Consider the following 23,383-nt stretch of genomic DNA (forward strand, 5'->3'; position numbering starts at 1 on the left):
AATCATAATTTGTATTTTTGGAAAATTGCTTGGAAAAGCAACTAGCCATAAAAAATTAACCTGGAGTAGAAATATCCAAAGTTTGTAATATCCAAAGTTCAATGATCATACCTCTGTGATAATTTCCAGTGGCGGAAGCTAATCTGCATGCTCAAAACCAACATGCATGCATTTGAAAGATACATATTAAGAAGTCACTGCTATTCAAATCCAGGTGTAGAAATGATACTGCAAAGTGACTTTATTAATTGGTCCCCAATTACCTATTTAATAAAACACAGCACACTATTTTCCTCTTAAACTAGACTTTAAAAATCATACATATTATTTTATTATATTTCTCTCTTTAGTCATAAAAGTTAGAGTTCACATTTGATAACAGGAAACCTGTTTACAGAATAAAATTAAAAAATACTTTGCACCTGTTCTGCAATCTGGCACTTAAAAGTATGGCTAGTAATAACTGATATTAAAAGGGAATGATAGAGCAAATAAAATAACTCGGAGCATAACACAGATGTGTTAAAATCATGTTAGGTAAGTGAAAGACATCATCCTATGATCAAAATATTTCTAAGTGACAAATGGGACTAAGAAACTGAAGTTCTCAATTGCTGATACAATGAAAAGTTCTTCTATAGTTCAAGTTTTACAAAAAACGAATCCCATGCTATACACACACAACCCCCCACTCACTGTATTCCTATAAATATCAAATGTACATTCCTATACATTTTCTGTCAACATTTTTTTTTCTTTCCCTGTTCCCCCACTTCCATAAAAGTATGGAATTGAATTCACAAAAGTTGAACTAGGAAGAATACAAATTCAACATTTGTTTAACAAATCTTTTTGACCTGCACTTTGAATAAATTGTTACTGGAAGACTGAACAAGTTTAAAAGTCAATTGCTATTTTTAACTGGAAAATGATGGAATTCTTTTGGTCTTTTCCTTCTTTATTTGAAGCAACCTTGCAAATCAACATGCAACATTATCTATTCCCAGAACCTACCTTGCACTGATAGGCTTACAATTTATTTCAGCTGTTGTAATATCACAGTATTCAATATATCTGATTCTTGTAATGTCAGGCTTTCATCTGTAAGTTCTTTATGTGGAAATGTAGTCAGAAGAACAAAGTCAGTTGTGGCAAACAAAGGCCGAGACTGGACAATAAAATTTCGTATATCTGTAATCCTGTTGGCATGAATAAGATTTACAATTTAGTTGTTGGATCAGCAGAATTTTATGCTACTATATTATACAATGGAAGACTGGAAGGAATTTTGGAGATCATCTGTTCAGTTTCAAGATCCTACAGTGTAGGAAATTTATCTAACTTACCTATGTGTTTGATTAAATCTTTGTATTAAACGACTGCCATCAGCTAGACGAATCTGGATCTTAGTTGTTGGTACAGTGGCATCTATTGGAACAGTGGCATCAAAAAAAGGTTTGTTTTCTTCTTCTGGAGATGAAGGTGTGCTAACAATCTCAGGGGTAAGGCTGAAAGAAAATAAAACAAGGTAGAAAAAAGATAGAGGACATGATTCTGGAATTCGTTCCAATTTCTTATTAGCATCTTTGATATTGGTCATGTGATCAGAAGCATATAGGTAGTCCTCAACATACGGTCGGTCACTTAGTGAACATTCAAAGTTATGACAGGCACTCCCAAAGGTACTTACAACTTGGTTCCAAAGTTCTGATGGCCACCCCACTCTCAGTCACATGACCATGTTGTGGGAACTCAATAGCCTGGATATATGGCTGTTTACCTTGTCCCATGGGCACATGGGGGTGGTTTATGATGTTTTTGCTGAACATGGTGTTTATTTCCAGATTCTGATAAAAATGCTCTATAGTGCACAATAGGTTTGCTAAATAACTGCGGAGTTCACTTAATGATTACTGGAAAAAAAAGGTCTTAATGGTCATGTGATGACCTACTTTATCATCATCACAACTTACAACCATAACTGGCAGACTCCATTATGGTTGTAAGTTGAGGGCTACCTGCATAGTGTTCAGGAATGAAGCAGCCAGCAGTATTCCAAACATCTTATTTTCAAAGTTAATCTTTCTTTAGCTAACCTTTCCTGATACTAAACTTTGTCTCTTTGTGCTTAGTTTCAGACAGACAAAGTCCCAGGTCCCCTTTCCAACACTCTTCTGGCTTGAAAAGAATAAATATATATATATATGTAATAACTCAAAGACAGCTAAAGGTGTAATTGAACATTTATCTGGAAGAGATTAAGTAATGGCACTTACTTGCAAGTAAGAACTTTGCTCTAATTATGTGTAAAAATGCATTTTAAATAATTCCTTCAATGTAAGTATCCCATACATTTTAACAAAACTAATCATATAGTCCAGACATAGGTAACCTAATATTTCTCAGTTGCTTTGCATTAAAGCTCTTTCCAAATTACCACAATTATTTTGTCTGATTTGAAATCAAGAAAATTTGGAGGGCATTACGTTGCTTATTCCTTATGTAAACTATTGAAGTGTTATGAATAAAATTTGTACTCTTGCATATTAATTTAAAGAACATGACTTTTGCAGGAGTATAAATATTTTGCAGATTGCAAACACAGTCCTTGCAGATTTACTCTTCTGGGAAAAACCCTTGAGCAGAATTGCCTTGATTGAATATTTAGTTCTCATCTGTTTGTTTATAAACACTCAACTAATTGGTTTGACGTGTCTGGAAATTCTAATAAAATATATGTAAAAAATTTGATCGTTTCATGGCCCTAACAATTTAATGAACTATACTTAGCTACTGTTTTTATTTTAACTTTTGAGATAACTTCTTGATATTATTTGTTCCATATTTAATAATTTAAGTAAACATTAACATTCAGCCTAGAAACTGGGAGACTGCCTTAGCATGACAGCAGCTTGGGCCATTTACTATCTCCCAGCCCAGCCTTATGTAACAGGCAATGGCAAACCACTTCCAAAAAAATCTTGCCAAGAAAACTGCAGTGAATTGTCCAGGCAATCATTGGGTGTGAAGACTCATTTGAAAGCATGGAAAAAAATGCAAAAAGCAAAATACAGTACATAACTCTTCCCCAATACAGTACCTTTAAATGTATCAGTATTACAACTCCTAGAAATCCCAGACCACAATACTCTAAACTCCTTTGCAATAGTGGCGGATATCTGTAGCTTGGGTGTACGATGAGGGTGAAGGTTTGTTCTCTGTGCTTGTGGGTTGATTTACGAATGTTTCATTACCAGGCTAGGTAACATCTTCAGTGGAGTTTAGGGGATGTCAGTGTCAGTGTTCTTCTGTTTATAAGGACTTCAGGTGTGGGTGTGTCAAGTGAGGGTCTTGTGATGGGTCAGCTATGAGTCATCAGTGAGTCTTGTGATGGGTCTTGTTATAAGGAGAGTACCTCAAGTCAGGGTCATTGGGAGGTGAAGTGCTCGTGGGGGGGTGTTGTGTGGGTTGGTTGAGGATTGGTGCTATCTCGGATTGGCTGTGTGGTTGATTTGGATTCTGAGAGATTCATAGGCTGGTTTAGGTCAATGTGTCTGTTGATGGAATTGCTTATGGAGCGAAGCTTCGATGAACTACAAGTATGGTGGGTGGTAGCATGGCTGATGATTTTTGTGTTGCTCCAATCAAACTGGTGCTGTTTGTTGTTGGTGTGGGTAGAAATTAAGGATTTGGGATCTTGACTGCCAGCTGGTATTCGTGGATCCTGGTTTTTAATTGACGTGATGTTTGTTCCACGTAGAATTGGTTGCTCTAAACTCCTATTTTCAACTGTAATTAATAACAGTTAAGTATAATTTCTTTTTAGATGACTTTTTTTTAAAAAAGAAACTAACCTTCCAAGTTTCTGACCTTCTCCACTGAAAGCTTTGAACTTCAGTCTAGGTCTTACATATTCCTGTTCTTGATGGTCTTCCATATCTAAATTAACTTGACCTCCATGCACTAGTCGTTGAAGTTCAGCAGGAATCTCTCTTAACAGCAGAAAAAAGAATAATAATGGTTTATTCTACGAGGAAACCTATAGACTAAGCTGAACAGTGAAATGTTAAAATTAACTTGTTTTTGCCCAATCATATCTTTAACATTATATTAAAAAATGCTACTCAACAGATACACTGTTCTCTATAGCCTTGCATATATTTAAAGTGACCATTTTTTTGGGAAAAAATAAAGGACAAACCTGAAAACAGGCAAATCTGAAAGAGGATGATAAAGATAGAAAAAGAATAATTACGTTTTAACTTTAGAAAGAAAAGAGCAAAATCAAGAAAAACTTTATAAAATATATATTCTAATAAAACTATATAAAATCAAACTGTATATATAAAATTATTTTAAAAAGACAATTCCATTTCCATATTTTTCACATAAATTTTGGCTGTACATTAAGGGTATATTTGTAAAATAAAAATTAAATGACTAAAATAAAAAATTTTTGGTCTCTGGAAGACCTCCATGGGGGTGGGTAAGGCCATTTTCGCCCTCCCCAGACTCCTAGAGAGGCTCTGGAGGCTGGAGATAGCAAAAAATGGGCCTTCCCCACCACTCCCCGAAGCCCTCCGGAGGCTGGAAACAGCCTTTTCCCCTACTTCTGGCGGGCCCAAAAGGCCAGAAAATGAGTTGGCTGGCGCGCACATGCGTGCTGGAGCTGAACTCACATGTCCAGTGATATGGCTACGCGTGCCACTTGTGGCACACATGCCATAGGTTCGCCATCACGGTTCTATAGAATAGAGCAGTGGTTCTCAACCTGTGGGTCGAATGACCCCTTCACAGGGGTCGCCTAAGACCATCGGAAAACACATATTTTCAATGGTTTTAGGAATAATTTTATGGTTGGGGGTCACCACAACAGGAGGAACTGTATTAAAGGGTCGCAGCATTAGGAAGGTTGAGAACCACTGGAATAGAGCAAACTGTTTATTATTTATTAAGTAATATGGCTGCCCACTTGGCATGTGACTTATAATGGTATACACAATTCATGTCTGGAGGAAGATCAAGAACTTCAGAGTCTTTTGGAAGACAGATAGAGTCAGAGCTATCCAGATCCTGAAGGAAATGCTCTTGGTCCTGCCAAATAATACGGTTTGAGTGACAATACAGGGAGCATGTGCACTCTTTCAGACTTACTGGACAGGAAAGCATAACTAGAGACAGCCAATCCTGCAAATGGTCAGGTTCTGTGCCATGAAAAACTTTATAGCTGACAAACAGCATATTTAAGCTTACTGGGCAACTAGTGCAAAGTAACAGGCTTATACGTATATTAATGTATACCTATAACTATACTCACTACTGCATGTTAGATCCCTGTAGTTTCCAACTGGTCTTCAAAAGCAGCCCCAAGTAAAACGTATTGCAGTGATCCAGGTGAGTTGTACCAAGGCTGTGTCAGTATAAGTATGATTTTCTGATCCAGAAAACGGCATAATTAATGCACAGGATGGATTTGTGAAAAGGCCCTACAAGGCATAACTGCTACCTGTTCTTTGAGGATAAGAATGAGTCTAGCAAGATCCCAAAATCTGCTGTGGGCACATGACCCTAAAACCTATAACCATTGTTAATACAAGAGTTGATTCTAAGCCTGTTCAGACCCCCACATCATCCAGGCATTAAAATCTCAGCATCCATGATGGATTGAGATATAGATCTGGGTATCATCATCATGCTTATGGATGACTTCACCCATCCTCACCCAATGGTCTCATTCAGATGTTAAAATAATATTTCTGAGGTACGCAGTTAGAGCAGTCTACTTCTTTGAGATCCTGATAATACATGAAGAGAGATCATGGTTGCCCAGTATAGTGGATTAAGCATATCTGCAGAAACCATAGGAAACAGACCAGCACTCAACTTGGTCATCAGCCCATTCCCACATGCTAAGGTTTACTTTGCTCCTTCAGCACATTGAGCCAACTGTACCCAGGTCGGTACCACCACCAATGTGCAGTCAGATGCCACTGCTGCTGTTACATAAGCACTAAATGCTGAGCAAGCACTTACCATCACCAGCATCCAACATCCCATTGCCTAGCAGCTCCTCCAGCCAAGCACATAGTGCAATTCAACAGCTGATTGGCAGCACCACTGCTGCCACCAAGCAATTGGTCTCCCTACTGAGTTAGTCACCTCCATCTCCGGTGTCATCTATGGCTTCCATACTGACTTTGATTACTATCACACTATTCTAGGAGTGTACTTCCCACAAGGCTGCTACTTGCCAACTGTTCTGGAGCTTCAATTGTTTATGTTTCCACCACTACTACTACCAAAATCCTTAATATCCAGCAGCAGCTTCAATGGCACCAGAGGCCTCTCCTCTCTTTTTATTATCATCACCTTTGTCTCTCATTAAATGCAATATATACCTATCTAAACTCTGGTATCCATCAGAAATTACTATCTTGCCTCAGCATCATTACAAAAATCTATAAATAAGTCTTACAAACACCAAAGGAAAAGCTGTATTCTTTGAAAGACCAGTAGAATGTAGTAAAATTATCAATAATATACTTTCAAAATGCATGAAGTTATACCATACAATAGGGAAAGCATGGAGAGCACATTGTCTGGAATTCTTTCTAACCTCTTTAACAGTGAGACCCATGGGAAATACCTTTTTTCTTCTCTATCCTGCTGTATCCATATAGTTCTAATCTTCCAACATGGTCTGTCTAATAGTCTATTTTGCATTTTTCTCCATAGATAGGTGGACATGTGTTGCCTCTCTATGGGTGTATGTCTATGTGTCTGTGTGTGCACATGTGCATCTGGAATATGTGTTTCCACTCCTTCCATTCATTGTTTCTGCATGTTTATTGATGTGTATACATTTTCTTTCAGAGATATGATCAGAGTATCTTTACACATGTTGCATTTTTGTTTAAGTAAGCTTCTATTCTCATTTTATGTTCTCTGTGTTTGTGTATCTGGGTCTGGGTGCACTTAGAAGGACAGGACAGGGTGCCTATGGAAACCTATGGATGCCACAGAGAGGAGGGTGGGTCAAGCTATTTTCTAAAGCACCTGAAGGCCAGACAAGGAATAATGGATGGAAACTGACCAAGGAGAGATTCAACCTAGAAATGAGGAGGAACTTTCTGACACTGAGAACAATCAACCAATGGAACAGCTTGCCTTCGGAAGTTGTGGGAGCTTCATCACTTGAGGCTTTCAAGAAAAGACTGCACTGCCTTTTGTCAGAAATGGTGTAGGGTTTCCTGCTTGAGCAGGTTGGACTAGATGACCTATAAGATCCCTTCCAACTCTGTTAATCTGGATGCAATATTGGTCACATAACGGAGCAGGACTTCTGGAATGCTTTCCACCCCTTCATAGCAGTTCTGGCCTGGATGGGGGGGGGGGTGTTAAGAAGTAAGTATTGCAGCTTTCCAAGCTGCTATCCTGTATCTCCCATAAGACATTTGGATTTTTAAAAAATGTTTTCTTCTTCAATTCTTTGCTAGATCTAGTCTATTTTAGAACTTGGTCTTTCTGTTGTGAACTTGGCTCACCACACTCAACATATGGGTTCTATTCTCTGACAAAGCTTTGACATAATTTATTTACATAATTTATTTACAATAGGACATTAAATTGAAAAGAACAGTAAAAGATCTGCAGGATTTGAGAGAGCAGTCTTTTCTGATATGAAGTATTTTGTGTCATCAGATATGCTTAATTAAAACTCCTATATTTTCTGCTGAAAATAGTTTGCAGTTTAATGTGCTATTCTATCTCTTTTTGAAATAAAAAACATATTTTTGAAATATTTGTAAATCAAGATGTTTTTTAAATCACACAAGCATGATTCGCACAGGTCAAATCTAGGAAACATAATTCTTTAGTAATTATTATCTGTTTATTTGCTTTGGAAATCAAAGAAGTACTACCGTAATTGGTTGCAAATAACTTTTTCTTTCTTACATATTTATTATTTTTCTGACCTTAAAAATTTATCCATGTCTTTGAACCTTCATATTAATTAGAACAGTCCACTTGACATTAGTGGATTGGTGCTCCAGAAATGAAATCCCTTTCCCCTCAGAAACTTGTCTGATTTTCTTAAGCATAGAGATAATCAGTTAATTAAGATTGCAGATGCTAGCTTTGTATTTAATATTTTAGGTAGGTAAATAGAAGGTTTTTATAGAAGACATGTTTCAAATCAAACTGTTTTGACAACATCTCTTGCATCTATCTTAGCTTTTTTTTTATATTTAGTTATTTAAGCTTATTTTTGCAAAGGACAAATTCTTGCTGCATCTGGAAGCTCTCTTAAATATTTCTCCAGTTTTCCTAAAGCATGTGGCAAAAATTTCTTGATATAGTGCTTAAGATGCTGAACTGGACTCTGAGAAACTGTAAGTTATAGTTCACTCTTAAGCATGAGAACGGGATAGAAGACTTTGGGCCCTCACATTCTCTCAGTCCAATTAACCGAACGGGGTGGTTGTTGTGGGGAAAATAGAATCAGGAACACTATATGTACCGCTTTAATGTGCAAAAATAGGGAACGGCTATAAATTAATTTAATTTAAATGGGACCTTATGGTAGTTTTTGACATTGTCCTCCCAGCACCATTTAACACATGTGGATATTTTTAGGAAATACTTTTAATTCAGCCAAAAAAAAATATCTACATTTTACTCTTGAGTTTCATCTGACTTTGTTGTGACAGAGCATGTACTGTATTTCAGATTCATTGGCAAATCTACCATTTTTTTCTATCTTGAAGAATAAAAAGCATGATCTCCTACTCAATGAATAGAAAATCTATAAAAATATCAAGGCAATGAAAATGTATACCAATGTATTATTGTACTCACTAATATTATAAACCTACCCTCTTTTAACAGATTCAAGAAACTGAGCATTCACTGGATCTGTGTAGGATCTCAGCTCTCCATCATCTAAGCTGAAGCCATTCCTCCACAATTTAAGCAAGATCTCAACCTATTGATAAATCATAATAATGACTTATAAATTATGATTTTTGAAGACATAGATTGTTTCTACCAATAGATATTGGCCTGTTTCTCAGTATTATAGCACTTAATTTAAAATGATCATCTGAATCCTTTAAAACTATATAATAGTTCCAATTCTATTTGGGAAACAAATAGCTAGAAATGCAGAAGTTGCAGTATACAGAAATACAGAAGGTGCAGCTTGTCAAATTAGAGCACAATGTTTATAGTAAAAAGTCCTCCCTTATGATGTTAGCCACCCTTCTGCATTTTAATGCATCATCTATTTCCTAATGAGATAGCTGTGGATAGTTTTTTCAGTGTACTTCTTATCCAATTGGAAAAAGTACCAGTTCGACAAACTACTCTGCATCCAAGAATACTAGGAGCAATAGCTTCTACTTTATCCTGCACAAGGGATTCTCTTCATGTAGAAAGACTACAGGGGACTCACTGTCCTCTACGATGAATCATGCCACTGCCTCCTGCTAGTCCTGTCATATAACATAACTAGGTCTACCTGGACAGGTGGGAGACTGAATCCAACCTTAGTGCATTATAACGATCACATATGAATTCATGTTGTACATAGGGACCATTAATTAGTGCTGAAGAGCAGAACTTGCTAATACAGCACAGCAGGCCTCTATACTGCCATACCCATTCTTCAGACATACTAAATGTAAGTGTAGACCAGGGGTGTCAAACTCGGAGGCCGCAGGCCAGATGCATCATATGCTGGTGACGCTCACCCCTGGTTTAGCGACGGGGGAAAAGTTGCAATGTGTCACGTGACAACAATGTGTCATTGTGAGCTTGACACCCCTGTTGTAGACCATAAAGTATTTGTTCCTTTGTTGTAAGAAATCAAATAGTAAAGTATAAATAAACTATTCAATATATTAAAAGGTTACCTACCAAATTTATCTAAATTCAAGATAATGAGTTTTCATAATACATTTTATTTTATGGAATATAAAATAAAATATTATCAGTATTAAAACACCACTTTCCTAGCAAAACAATATTCATTCAGAATAAAACTATATTCTCAATTCAGCCAAAGGCATCCAGAAAAGGGTCTACCTCTCCCACGGCAAACAAAGGAAAAGGCCTTTCTACTTGATCTTCTGATCTTCTCGATCAGGCAGAGAGAGATGGGAAGAATGAACATCTTAAGTATCAACCTAGAACCAAGATTCTAACTCAAAACATCTAGTCAGGTAACACACAACATTAATGTAGACTTATTTAGAAGAATACATTTTTCTGTGCTTTCTTTTTATGAGTATCACATATTCATGTTTAAGTCTTCCCCTCTCTAATACAGAATACAGAAGCACAAATACATTTAACCAATTAGAAACATATTTAATAACCACGGAGTTTATATTTTGGTATGTATGTGCAACTTAAAGTGAAATCTACTTTGGAAGAATCATATTGATTCTCTTTTTAATAGAGAATTTTATTTACTTACATCTTGCCCGTACTGATTTTCTCCATGTATATATTCAGAATTCTTCCGAGCAGAGTCTCCCAATCTGTATCCACCACCAGAAAATGACTAATAAAATAATTAAAATAGTCCATTTAGTAAAATAATCTGAAATTAGAAACACTTTTCTTTCGTTGCTACAAACAAAAATTGAAAAAAATCAAAATCCACTGAATTCATCTTATCATTATTACATGATAAACATATCCAGGACTATATTTTGTGGCCAGTGACTATTCCATTTGATAGTTTATAATTAGGGACAGAACAATGCCATACTTTCCCCAAAGAAATGAGATTATGTGAAATTCATGCAATAAATGTAAACCAGATCCATACATCATATCAAACAGTTTGTAATTAAAACAACATCTGAAAACATAGTTTGCACACATTACAAATAAGTGGTGGTTTCACTGATAAACTAAGACTCTAGTTGTCAATCTGCTTCTAGAAACTACTAGGTAAGAATGAATAATTTAAAATGCTGCATTGGTTAGACTGCATCTAGCACACCGGTAGTCCTAACCTACAACTACAACTGGGACCGGCATCTTGGTCATTGAACAAAGTGGTAGTTCAGTGAGATGCCCATGTTTCTGCTTTGTCCAAAGACCAAAAGACCAGCACTCCCAGTTGCAATCATTGGGTTGTTCTCAGGTTGTTAAATGGACAAAGTGAAAGAGCTGCCTGCCAAGTTCAGCTCTCCTTTGGGCATGGAAAATAATTGTTCCTCTCAGCAGCTTGCAACCTCCACTGATGGCTTCTATATTGACTTTCTGGGGAAGCCAGCAATGAAAATTGAAAATGGCAATCACATTATTGGGGGCATTTGGGAGCTAGTTATAAATTTAAACACCCAGATTGCAAGCATGCAATCAGGGGATGATGGTGCAATGTTTTGCAATGGCCAGAAGTGCTTTATGGGCAATAAAGCATCTTTCTGAGGCTGTCATAATTCCAAACCATTGTTAAACAAATGGTCATGAGTTGAGGATTATTTGTACTGTGTCCAGTTTGGCTGCCAAATACTAGAAAACTGAAAAAAAATTGCAAGGAATGCAGAGACGAAACAAAGATGGTGAGGCTAAATCCTCCGAAGACCATTTAAAAGAACTAGGCTTGTTTGCCAACAAAAGAGAAGGCTAACAAATGACATGACAGCAACTTTCTATACTTGAAAGGGCTGTCATCAGAAGACAGCATGGATTTATTCTCCCTAGTGTCTGAATATAGGATAAGAATCAACTGATGGAAGCTTTATAGAGAAAGATCCAAATACAAAATAAGGAGAAATTTCCTGACTGTAAGAACTACTAGGTAGTGGTACAGCATGCCTCAAGTCATGGATCTTTCAAACAAAGTTCTGACCATGATTTGTTTGGGATGGTATGAAGTCAGACAGTTGAATTAGTACTTCCCAATCCTTTGATTCTATAAAACAAAAATGTTTAGCGGTTAGGAGAGTAATCTCAGAAAAAGTGCTGATGTTTGCTGAATGGTTAAGAGATCAAACTTTGGCTTATATTCTACAGTTAAACTAATATACAATATGAATTGCATAATGGTTAAACAAAGGAAAACATGCAAACAATTATTTAGATATACTATATTAGTAAACATATCTATGAAATGTGGTCACTAGACGTTTAAGAATGTTAATAGTTCTTTTATATAAAGCAAAGATATAAGTTAACTGCTACACTTTTAATTTCATTTATATATAAATATATTTGTAGCATTTGCAGTTATTTATTCCTATTAAAGTCTGGCAGAAATATTAAAAGCAGAGATATTTTTTCAGTAACTTTACCATTATTCTTGTCCTCTAGAAATATTTACCGAAATTCCTAGCTTTTTAAGTACAATTTAAGCATGATTTTAAGATGAATCAAATCTCAACATGAACATTTTTGCATTAAAATAAATGTTCTAGAAAAATGTATATACACACTTTAGCTTTATGGCAGTCTCCTGAAGCTCTTGATACTTCATCCAAAGGAACTGCCCCATGTTCTCTTGCTTCTTTGAAAAGTTCATCGACTATTTTACTGGAGGATATATTGTCAGATGACTCAACAATTCTGTATTCTGTATCACCTGAATAAAATCTTTTTTATTTAAAAACAACAACAATGGTTATAGTCAAAACTTTTAAATAGAAACTCAGCTTTCCAACAGAACTGGATTTTATGTGGATTCCCACATAAAAGCAGTTAAAATTTCCTTTCTAAGGTAGGTAAAATGAGGACCCAGTTTGTGGGGGCAATAAGCTGACTTTGTATAAATATACAAAAGTATGAAGGCTATTGCTTAACGCATTGTAAGCCGCCCTGAGTCTCCGGAGAAGGGCGGCATATAAATCAAATTTAAAAAAAAAATACTTAAAAGCAAGGGATTTTTCAAAATCCTGAAAAGACTGTACTAGAATTTCTATGAGCTCCTAGTTCTCTCATTCTCCATAATATAATAACTACAAGGTCGGCAAAAAGAAGTTTTTTTCCCAAAGCAGTTTCTGTCTCATTCTACAGCAGTTCCTGGTAGGCTCCCAAAGCTTCAAGACATAGACGATAGACTAAAGTTGAATAGATTTTTTTTTTTTTGAAGTTCAGGTCTGTGACTATATTCCATATACATGATTTTAACTGGAAAAAGAACCCACTGGCAAAATGGTGAGGCTGAGATGTAAATTTTATATCAAAGATATACAATGAAACAATGAGGACTCGATAATTTATTCTATCTTATTTCTCCCTAGCAAAGAAAGCTGTAGAGCTATGTAATGCTTTTGATTCTAGGCAAAAAAAATGCTTCAAAGTTGGCTGGGATGCACACGTAGCATCTGCAACTCTTTAAACCAAACACAACTTTTTCAGGGATCATATGGCAGTTGTAGAGCACAGTTGCACAATCCTGGGAAAAGACAAAATTGCTATAGCAATAGCACTTAGACTTATATACCGCTTCACAGTGTTTTACAGCAATCTCTAACAGTCAGCATATTGCCCCCAACAATCTGGATGCTCAATTTACCTTCCAACCTTGAAAGGATGGAAGGCTGAGTCACTCATGAGCTGCTCAGAATCAAACTCCTGAAGTAAGCAGCGATTTAGCCTGCAGTACTGCATTCTAACTACTATGCTACTTATGCTCACAGACCACCTGTAAGGACTTTAAGATATTCCAGACAAGAGGAACATCACTGAAGGAAGGCGTATTAGATATGTTCGTCACCTTGAGTTCTTTATAAAAATAAAGGTGGGATATAAATAAATGAAAATAAAATAAATATAATATATCAAATGTTTTATTTTATAGTACCTTTGGTTATCCATGTCATCACTCATACTTCTTTCTGGTTTTCTCAAATTTCTAGAACAAACAAGAAAATTCATTCATAATGTTATTTGTTTAATGTACCATCAATCTCTTATTCCATTGTATTATAAAAAAACAAAACAAAAACCCAACCCTTGCACTTTCCTAACTAAATTAGTTAGGAAATTAGTTTTAAATTAAACTAATTTGAGATATAGAGTTTAAATATATGACTAAATACTATATCAGTCTATAGCAAATTGATAGTATATCATAGTAGTTCATTAATTTTAGCAGAGTTAAAGTAAAGCTCTATGGCAGTCAAATCATTTCCTAAATGAAATACAATTAAAATTTGCTTAAAAATAAGTTGTCCCATGTTTTAATAGAATTTACTCTCATATAAATAAGCACAATTTATACTCACAATATTAAATATATTTCGGAATCAAGAAATAGGATTCATTAAAATGCTTACTCAATATTAATATTTCTTACATGTCTGTTTATAGGAACTATAACAATAATTTCAAACTATTCTATCTTCCAATAGCTACAATGAAGATTTTTTTGTACCTTTGCACTGGTAATCGGGGGTGACTGGCAACTCTAGTTGTTGGTTTGCCTGAATGAGGTGGTTGTCTTTTAATTTCATCTTCATATAATCCAGCCAATGCCAGCTACACAGAATATATAAATTAATCAGTGTCTATTGACCCAAGAAATGAAGTAATATGACCTATTTTCAATGTAGGGCTGGGTAGCAAGGAACTGTCAAGCACTGACAGTTATTTTTTCATTCAAATCTCATGATTGAAGTATTTGCCAAGTGAATACTTCTTAATACAGATGTTATTACATATTATTTTACTATTAGTCTAAATTGGCAAAGTAAGATTAAAGGCAGTGAATAGAACAAGCTCACAGTAGGTGGCTGTTGACTTTCCTGAACTTTGTTGAACTACAAGGTCTCTGGTTCTTCAACATTGACAATGCTAGTTCGAGCTGCTAGGAATTGATTAGAAAAATGGGGGGTTGGGGGGGAGGGATATACTTTCCACCTGTCAAAGTTTCAATGTCTAGAGTGAGTGAAACTTGTTATTATAGCTACGATTATCTTAAACTCAACGTAGGCTTTATGCTACAGTCACATAGGAAGAAAAAACTGATATTCATATTCATATGAAAGTGTGTGTGTGTGTGTGTGTGTGTGTGTGTGTGTGTGTATCTATATCTATATCCATATCTATCTATCTATTCATATTAATAATATTATTGATACTATGATTTAAAATTATGGAATTCAATTTCACCAGTATTAAAACACATACATACATTTCTCTAATATTTTGAGACATCTCCCTTCTGCAAGATCTATAGGGAAGATTTTAAGTATGTGGAAGAAATAAAGCATGTCCAATGTATATGTGGAATAGGTTAGTGCTATTACTATTGCTGATCATATGAATCTTTCTAACCATTGATCTGATCTATTGGAAGAAACAATGGTCCTTAGATCCATTAAATAAAACCAAAGGCGGCAGCTCTCAATTTATTCTTTCCACTTTCCCTTGATCAGGACATCGCCATTCAGTTTCTGAAGTGGAGCGAGTGTCACGGGAAAGGGGAGGGGAGAGGCGACACTGCCAAGCCTCTGCTTACAGGCTCCCGACTTTAAGCTCTCTCTCCTCAGTCCTCTACCTGCAGATCCCGAACGGTGGGAGGCCGCCCGCTTGAACGGGGTCCTTTCTGCCGCCCAACGCCGCTCGGCCCGACTGTTGCTCCTGCTTCCTCCGGCTCGTCCTGCCGTTTCCCGTCCGTTATCCCGTCGTCCGCCATCTTCGGCAGGAAAGGAACGGCTCCTGGGAGCCCGAACTACAGAGATACTGGAGGAGATGGGCGGAATCCTTGAGGAATTCTTCCGGCAGCAAGGGTTGCCGTGGCAACGAGGTCTTCAAGGAGGACCACTTCGCACGCCCGGCCTCCAAACCTAGCTCGCCCCCACTTCTGCGTGGCTTGCGCATGCGCATGTTATGTGGCTTCCTCTTTCTCAAATTTTTTTTTGGGGGGGAGAGGAGGTCTATATAATGCTTCATTCTAGTTAAATAAACGGTTATTCCTCCGCGTAAATATGAAATAGTTCGCTCCCATGTGTGATACTTGCTAGATTCTTTTAATATACCCCCCCCAGTAAAAACAATTTTTATTTTGCCGCAATGAAGAGCAGTTAAAATGGCAATAGTGTACATCCTTGATCTAGGAGTAAATGTCATTACTGCCATTTCATTACTTCGATTTTGATCAGTGACTATATAGCCATGGGGCTAACGTGTATTCATTCAACTAAGCAATCACTCATTCAGAAATTGTGTATGTAGAAAGAACGAGTAGGCATATATACATGAGGGGAAAAAATGTAAGAATCCCAATGTACTTCCTTTTTGTCTTTTTTCACATGCTCTACTGCCATGTATTCAAAGCTTCATCAAAAGGATGGGCTTCCAGATAATGCTTTGCTCAACCATTCTAAATGAACCTTAATTGGCTGAGTTTAGATAAATCTTGTTTTATGCTGGCTTTATACAAGTCAGTAAGTGCAAACCAAAGCATATAACAGCTTGTTGCAATATGTATAAAAGCAAGATAAAGGAAATTTACAGAAATAGACACCTTGCTCCTATCTAAATAGGTGAGCATGGAGGAAGCTGATAAGGGACTGGTAAGATGGGGTAGGGCTGTGAATACATCATAATTTTATCTGCAGTACAGCACCATTTCTATTGTCTTAGTAATTCTCTGCCAATCATCTAAACAGTTTGGATAAGATTCAACACTTCTCACATTGCCAGTAGTCCTTCCTTGAGTGTTGCTATTAAAAGCAGCAGAGTGCAGAGATGGAGAAGGACAATGGACTGCATGCAATGGTTCATAAGGCTATGAGCATGCTTGGTCATCAGGTTTCTAATAAAAGAATTTCAGGAAGGATCATTAGTTGAGTTTGACATCAGCTAGCACTGCATTATATCCTATGCGGAATTGGTGTGTCTAATTAGAGGTCTGATTGGTCCTCTTGTATTCTTTTGAACAAGCCCATAAAAATGGTCCCTTCCCAAGAGGGATGGTGGTGGGGACCAGCAATTCCTACCATTGCTGGAACAGTGAGCAGAATGGGAGAGTGCAGATCCTTCACTACTAGGGCAATTCCTGATTTTACATCTGCAGTTGCCCTCATTACAGTGGATGTGGAAGTAATATTATCCAGCAAATGTAAAGAAATCACTATTGTGAGTTAGAGGATAGAGGTTATCAGTAGGGAAAATCAATCTCACATAAGGTTCATATCCCAACTGGATCCTCAATAAATTAGAAGGATGATGCTCTGTTCAATTTTGCAGCCAAAGGGAAATACCCTCAAAGACACAGAGCATTATGGCTGGATGCGAGGATGTGAACGTGTGGTGAATCAGCTGGTACCCTGCAGGTTCAGAATCCTTATGTCCACAGCCATGTGAATCAGAATGTTTGCCTACAGTTTTTGAATGGAAAATGCTTGTTTCCTCTTGGCCTTAGGTTGAAGAATTTGCAGAGAGGACATGTCATTGATGACCAGTAAGAGTCACTTGTTGAGATGGGCAGTTATGGAAAACAAATAGGCCATCATGGATCTGGGACAAGCCAGCTTTTTGAACAACCTTTGATTCTATTTATCAAAATACCTGTCAGCAATTATAAGAATGAAACTAGGAGAAACAGCCTTAAGACTGAAAACTGAAAAGTTCCTGGGAAGTTTTGAACAGGAGTTTCAATCACACTGGAAATGAGTGGAGAGGAGTGCCAGCTGTATCACTGGATTACAAATGAGAGGTTGAAGTAATATATAGTAAGTTTTTGAAGACTGCTGATATATGGTGATCTTTCAGCCAAACTACATGACACATTTCCCCTGTCTCCCCTTTTAGAAGAAAAAAGACAATTACAAGTAAAGTCTGGATCAAAAATCTACACAGCTGTTTGCACTTTATATATAAATATGCCCAGTATAAGTATGCTTTTAAAAAAGCGTGAATAAACCCATGGAAAGATTGACTTTTACTCTACCTATTTGTTATCACTGGCTATTGTATGAGAAGCATTTATAACAGCTAAACCAGATTAGATCTTGTCTTTCTTTTCTTGAATGCCATATTTATTTTGGATATATTTACTACTGTCTTTCTCACTGCTTGATTTTGAAGCTAAGTACAAACAAAAAGCTTTTCAGCATCAGGTTCACACAATTGGTTCTATTTCATGTTAGAGTTAGTATTTTGGGTTGACTGCTATATCACAGCAAAAGACTGTCTTGTTGACTCACATTTTACAATCGTTCCCTTGTCAGCATCTTGTAAAGTTTTATCAATTTTTTACCTGTAGTTCTGCAGAAAATGGAATTCTGTCAAATTACCATCACTAATCCAGTGAGCATAATATCTATGCATATTGTCTTCAGGGGTAATCTTGCTATCATATTTTTACTGTTTGTGTTTTCTTAGCATGCTGCTGCATTCTGGTTTCCTTTCTTCAGTCATTTTATTTCCATTGTATATGAATCAGGTACAATTATTTCATTCTGCAGTAACTGTATGATGGATTAGCTTTGTACAGGCTTCTAAAATCCTTTATCTGTTGAAAACAAGTGGTTGTGCTTATATTACATACTTTCACATGGTTAAACTCAATATATTTAATTGACCTGCTTTTAAGGATGCTTTGACATACTGAACATAAATCAATCATGTTTATTGAATTTGTACAACATACTAGTCTAAAACATAGCACTTGCTAGCTTGTAGCTTAATGTGACATGCAAACACAGCCAATACTTTCTTGGATCTGACGTGTCCCTGTCTTGTTTTATGTGACAATAGCAATAGCACCCAGACTCATATACCACTTCACAGTGCTTTACAGCCCTCTCTAAGTGGTTTACATCGTCAGCATATTGCCCCCAACAATCTGGGTCCTCATTTTACCGACCTTGGAAGGATGGAAGGCTGAGTCAACCTTGAGCCTGGTGAGATTCAAACTGCCAAATTGCAGCCAACTTGCAGTCAGCAGAAGTAGCCTGCAGTACTGCGTTCTAACCTCTGCGCCACCAATAGTAAGCATCTATGTGTCTCTTTCCTTCCCAAGCCAAAATTCCCACTGTTACTTTCATTAACTTTGTTAAATACCTTGTTTTAAAAAGAGGGAGAGCAGAAACATGGAGATACATTTTCAAAGACCAGCGCAATACTGCTGAGAAAGAAAAACAAATCCAAGAAGAAACCATCATGGCTGCACAAAGATCTCTCTGACAAATTGAAAGACAAAAAGGACAAGTACAAGTGCATAACATCAGCTGAAGGTCCGGGCCCTGAGAGTCTGAACTACCTGGGGGACGAAAGGAGCCTTGGGGGCCAGAGCGCGTCACCACTTGGAGACAGTGGGCATGCACTCCCACAACCATATCTTCCGCCATATCTGCCCCTCCCACTCACAGTACTGGCTCTCATCGTTACAAGCTCTAACCCCCTCCTTAACCCGGAGCCCCAAGCCTCCTATGCCTCCCATGCCAGGCCTGGTCCCACCCTCAGTGGGTTATCCCCCAAACCCACAGCCCTAGTTCCAATCCAACCCCCCCAAACCCCTTAAAAATTTAATTAAAAATTTATATAAAAAACTCCTCAAACTCCCTTTCGCTGCATGCCACCTCTCGGGGTTCCAAAACTGATCATCAAGGTAGGCCCTCGATAGAGTGGAGGGCCAAACCTGCGAGAGGGGGGAATCTCGCAGTGCACGGAGCTTGATCGCCGAATACATCCGGTCATTGGGGATGACAAATAGTCTATGGTCAAGGTGACCACTTCGGTGATTCAAAGTCCAGAGGAGAGAAAATGCCATTCTTGGGTACAAGTAAACCGGACTCCACTGCCCTCTCACAGCAGTGGGAGTGCCTTTCGGCATCCGGAAATAGTTGACCAAATCACCCTCTCACAATGACTGGCCGACAAGGATAGTTCAAGGTCTTGGTAAAGTTGGTAGCAAAAAGGCAGTCATAACCCGACTCCCTCAGAATTTGTATCCCAAGTTGTGGCTCTCATATGCAGTTTAAGGAGAAAGATGGAATTCACCAGACCACAGGCTCAGCAAACAAGGGTCCATCTACGGGAACGCGCAGCAGCACCATCCAGAGAGGTCACGATGAAACAAAAAGGGAAATACCGTTCAGCAGGCCAGGAATAGGCAGGGGTGACAGTGACCATAATAAGGCCTGAGCCAGAAGAGGGGGAGGGGGGAGGGGGGCACAGGCAATAAAGCGCCAGGGGCAAAAAGCCCCCACAGTCATCTTCCGGTCCCCCCAACCCCCCCTGAGGTCTTCTAATGGTCTAATAGTCTAATTGTTGGTCAATAATCGTCAATAATGTTTCCAACTCCACTTCCTCCAGCTCACAACAGAGGACTCTGGGTCCATCTGGGGGGCGGCCCTCCAAGATGGGCCAGACACCCCTCGGTCACCCAGGCATTACAGGTGGAAACACACCCCGTCATCTCACTCCAGGCCCTCCGCTGCTGCCCCAGGCTCCGGCCTCCATCCCGGCGGCCGCCATTGCGGCCTCCGCCGCTGCCACCGCCATCATCGCTGCCAGCCTCCCCGTCCTCCTCGTGTTCGTCCCAGCCCCCAAACAATACCCGGTTCTTAAAACTTTCAAGAAAAGATTGAACTGCCATTTGTCAGAAATGGTGTAGGGTCTCCTGCTTGAGTGGGTGGTTGGTCTAGATGACCTATAAGGTCCCTTCCAACTCTGTTAATCTGTTATCTGTTAAATTCTGAATGAAACCCCTCCAGAGAGAGACAAAGGATTATAATTGTCATTTACAGGCAACAACATAGTGTTTTTTTCTCCACTACTCTGGATGGATTCTAACAGATTATGACAGAAAAACAGAAATACTGCACTGCAAACTGCACTGACTTTTGTACCAGAATAGCAAATGTTTCCTGTAGAGGAAAAACTCATTGAGCTCTAAATTTCTGAAAGTTTTAATTCAATGTGTTAATCTTCAAAATGCCCCTGAAGCAGGGGTGAAATGCTTCCGGTTCGGACCGGATAGCCTGATCCGGTAGTGATGGCGGTGGGTGGTTTGGAGAACTGGTAGCAAAAATCCTGCACCTCCCCCCACCATGCCCAGCTGAGCCGCATGATCATCAGACTCTGATGATCATGTCTCTCCGTGGTCCTCTCCCAGGTGACAGGGCTTCATCGCCGCCTCTTTTCCTCACACATACACACACACCCTTGTCGCACTATGGCCTCATAGAAGACCTCTCCGGGACGGTGCAGTTCCAGGATGACGGGAGAGCCCAAGCAAGCTCTGCCCGGACACCGCCATTGCTGCCCACCTTCGCCAGGCCTGCCGTGCCACCAAGAGCCCGCGGTGCTTTCCCTTCAGCCTGGGCAGTGGCACGGGTGGATGCAGCCCCAACCAAGGCTGCCCTCACTGAGCGATCACTGCGCGTCCGTAGCAACAGGTGTGCCGGGGCCACCTTGCCAGCCTTCATTACCTCCATGCACTGCATGTGGAAGGGGCCGTCGCCAACACTCTTGCCACCATCCCATCCCGTCTGGCTGCAGAGTGCAGACATCCACCTGCCTGAAGCAACCCCACCACCATTTGCTTTCGTTTCGTGGAGGGAGAAGGAAGAAAGCGAAAGGCAGTAGTGTTATGCTTTCTTCCTTCTCCTGCCGTGAAACGAAAACAAATGGCGGTGGGGTTGCTTCGGGCGGGTGGATATCTGCACTCTGCAGGCAGGCGGGATGGGAGTGTGGCAAGAGTGGTGGCGATGGCCCCCACTATGTGCAGTGCATGGAGGCAATGAAGGCGGGCAAGGCGGCCCCGGCGTGCCTGTTGCTGCAGAGGCGCGGTGATCGCTCAGCCAGGGCGGCCTTGGCTGGGGCTGCATCTGTCCGTGCCACTGCCCAGGCCGAAGGGAAAGTGCCACGGGCTCCTCGGTGGCGTGACTGGGCCTGGCCCATTTCCTGGGCAGGGGGCTGCCACCCACCGGTGGCTTCCACCCCTCTCAAATGCACCGTGGCTGAGCTTCCTTCCCTCAGAGCACCGGACTCCGCGGGCCGAGTTCCCAAAGAAGCAGTGGCAGGCAGGTGGCTGGGTGGGAATCCAGCGGACTGCTTTGGAGCCCCAAGCCCCGCGGAGCCAGCATGGGAGCCACGGGTGCAGCATCCCCGTCCCCTCTTTGGATTGCCCTACATGGGGGGGGGGCTCTGCCTTTGCAGAAATGGGGCGGGCGGTTTACACAGAGGATTGGTGGGGTGGGATGCACGGCCCTCCTGGATGGAGAGTGGGGCAAGAGAAGGCTCCGACGTTCACTTGGGTGGCGGAGGGAAACTCAAAGTATTGGGGGCTTCAGAAGGGCAGAATGTCCTTCAAAATGTGCAGCTGCTGGCTCTAACTGAGTGATGTCAAGTTGGCCACACCCACCAGGTCACATGACCATCAAGCCACGCCCATCAAGCCACACCACAGAACTGGTAGCAAACATTTTTACATTTCACCCCTGCCCTGAAGTGCCAGTTTCAGTAATTCAGCAATTCTCTTATATAAGGATATAGAGAAATAAAGACTCACTGTTGCTGGAAGAATAGTTGTTTCATTCTAATATATAATTATAAAACATTTTCATTCAGTGAGAATAACATTTAACAGAAGACTTACATTTAAAAAACTGTTAATACAGAATTTGTCTCTAGGTGGTGCTAAAAGTACACATGATTAAGTTGCAGAAATGATGTCTATTATTTTTCTTTGACAAGTTTTCCTATGCCTCTTGAAGAAGAGGCCAATTAAGAAATTGTATATATTTATAGCAAATCAGTATTTTGTATGCTGAGCAGTCAAGAATATGCTATGTCATTTTTGAAGAGCAATTTTCACTGAAATAAAATTTATTCTTTATGATAGCTCTTACAAGGGATGTTAGATTTTCTTGAAAGCTTAATTTTGAGTATTCCACCTATAAATTTTGCAATCAGTAACAGAAAGTCTAATCTGTATAGTATAATGTGCAGTTTTTTCTTATAGTAGCACAATGGTGGCAAGTTTTTCATGTTCTAGAATGAATGGTTATTTTATTTGTACCCCAAATCTCTTTTTATTTTGCATGTTCTAAACTTTGTCACCAAAGTACATTGTTTATGTTCCATTGGTTGATTGTTCTCACTGTCAGAAATTTCTCTTTATTTCTAGATTGAATCTCTCGTTGACCAGTTTCCATCCATTATTCCTTGTCTGGCGTTCAGGTACTTTGGAAAATAGCTTGAGCCTGTCCTCTCTGTGGCAGCCCCTCAAATATAAAACTACACTATCTGTTCCAAATTTTTTGCATGGACTGTTTGAGAACTCTAGGAGGCATTTACAATTTTGAAAGTTGTACACTGGACTAGCATTGCGATATTTGGTCCAAGGACAGGATCTAATTTCATCCACTTTGCCAACATTTTCAGTTTACAATTAAGATTTGCTAATGAT

At 39.1% G+C, this 23,383-nt stretch overlaps 1 protein-coding gene across 1 annotated transcript; it reads right to left on the reverse strand.

Moving 5' to 3' along the window:
- Window positions 1–998: 998 nt before the first annotated feature.
- Window positions 999–15,792, reverse strand: UBXN2B (UBX domain protein 2B). The gene is made up of 9 exons (XM_070942268.1): window positions 15,518–15,792; window positions 14,393–14,496; window positions 13,820–13,870; window positions 12,453–12,609; window positions 10,481–10,567; window positions 8,877–8,986; window positions 3,855–3,992; window positions 1,347–1,508; window positions 999–1,199 (listed from the first exon to the last, which is right to left on the reverse strand). Exons 1-9 carry the CDS (start codon window positions 15,653–15,655, stop codon window positions 1,037–1,039), a joined length of 1,110 nt encoding a protein of 369 aa, XP_070798369.1. The 5' UTR covers window positions 15,656–15,792; the 3' UTR covers window positions 999–1,036.
- Window positions 15,793–23,383: the final 7,591 nt, after the last annotated feature.

Source organism: Pituophis catenifer, unplaced genomic scaffold (assembly GCF_029215685.1).
Source record: "Pituophis catenifer annectens isolate HBS135680 unplaced genomic scaffold, rPitCat1.0.hap2 SCAF_3, whole genome shotgun sequence".
NCBI classification, from domain to species: Eukaryota; Metazoa; Chordata; class Lepidosauria; order Squamata; family Colubridae; genus Pituophis; species Pituophis catenifer.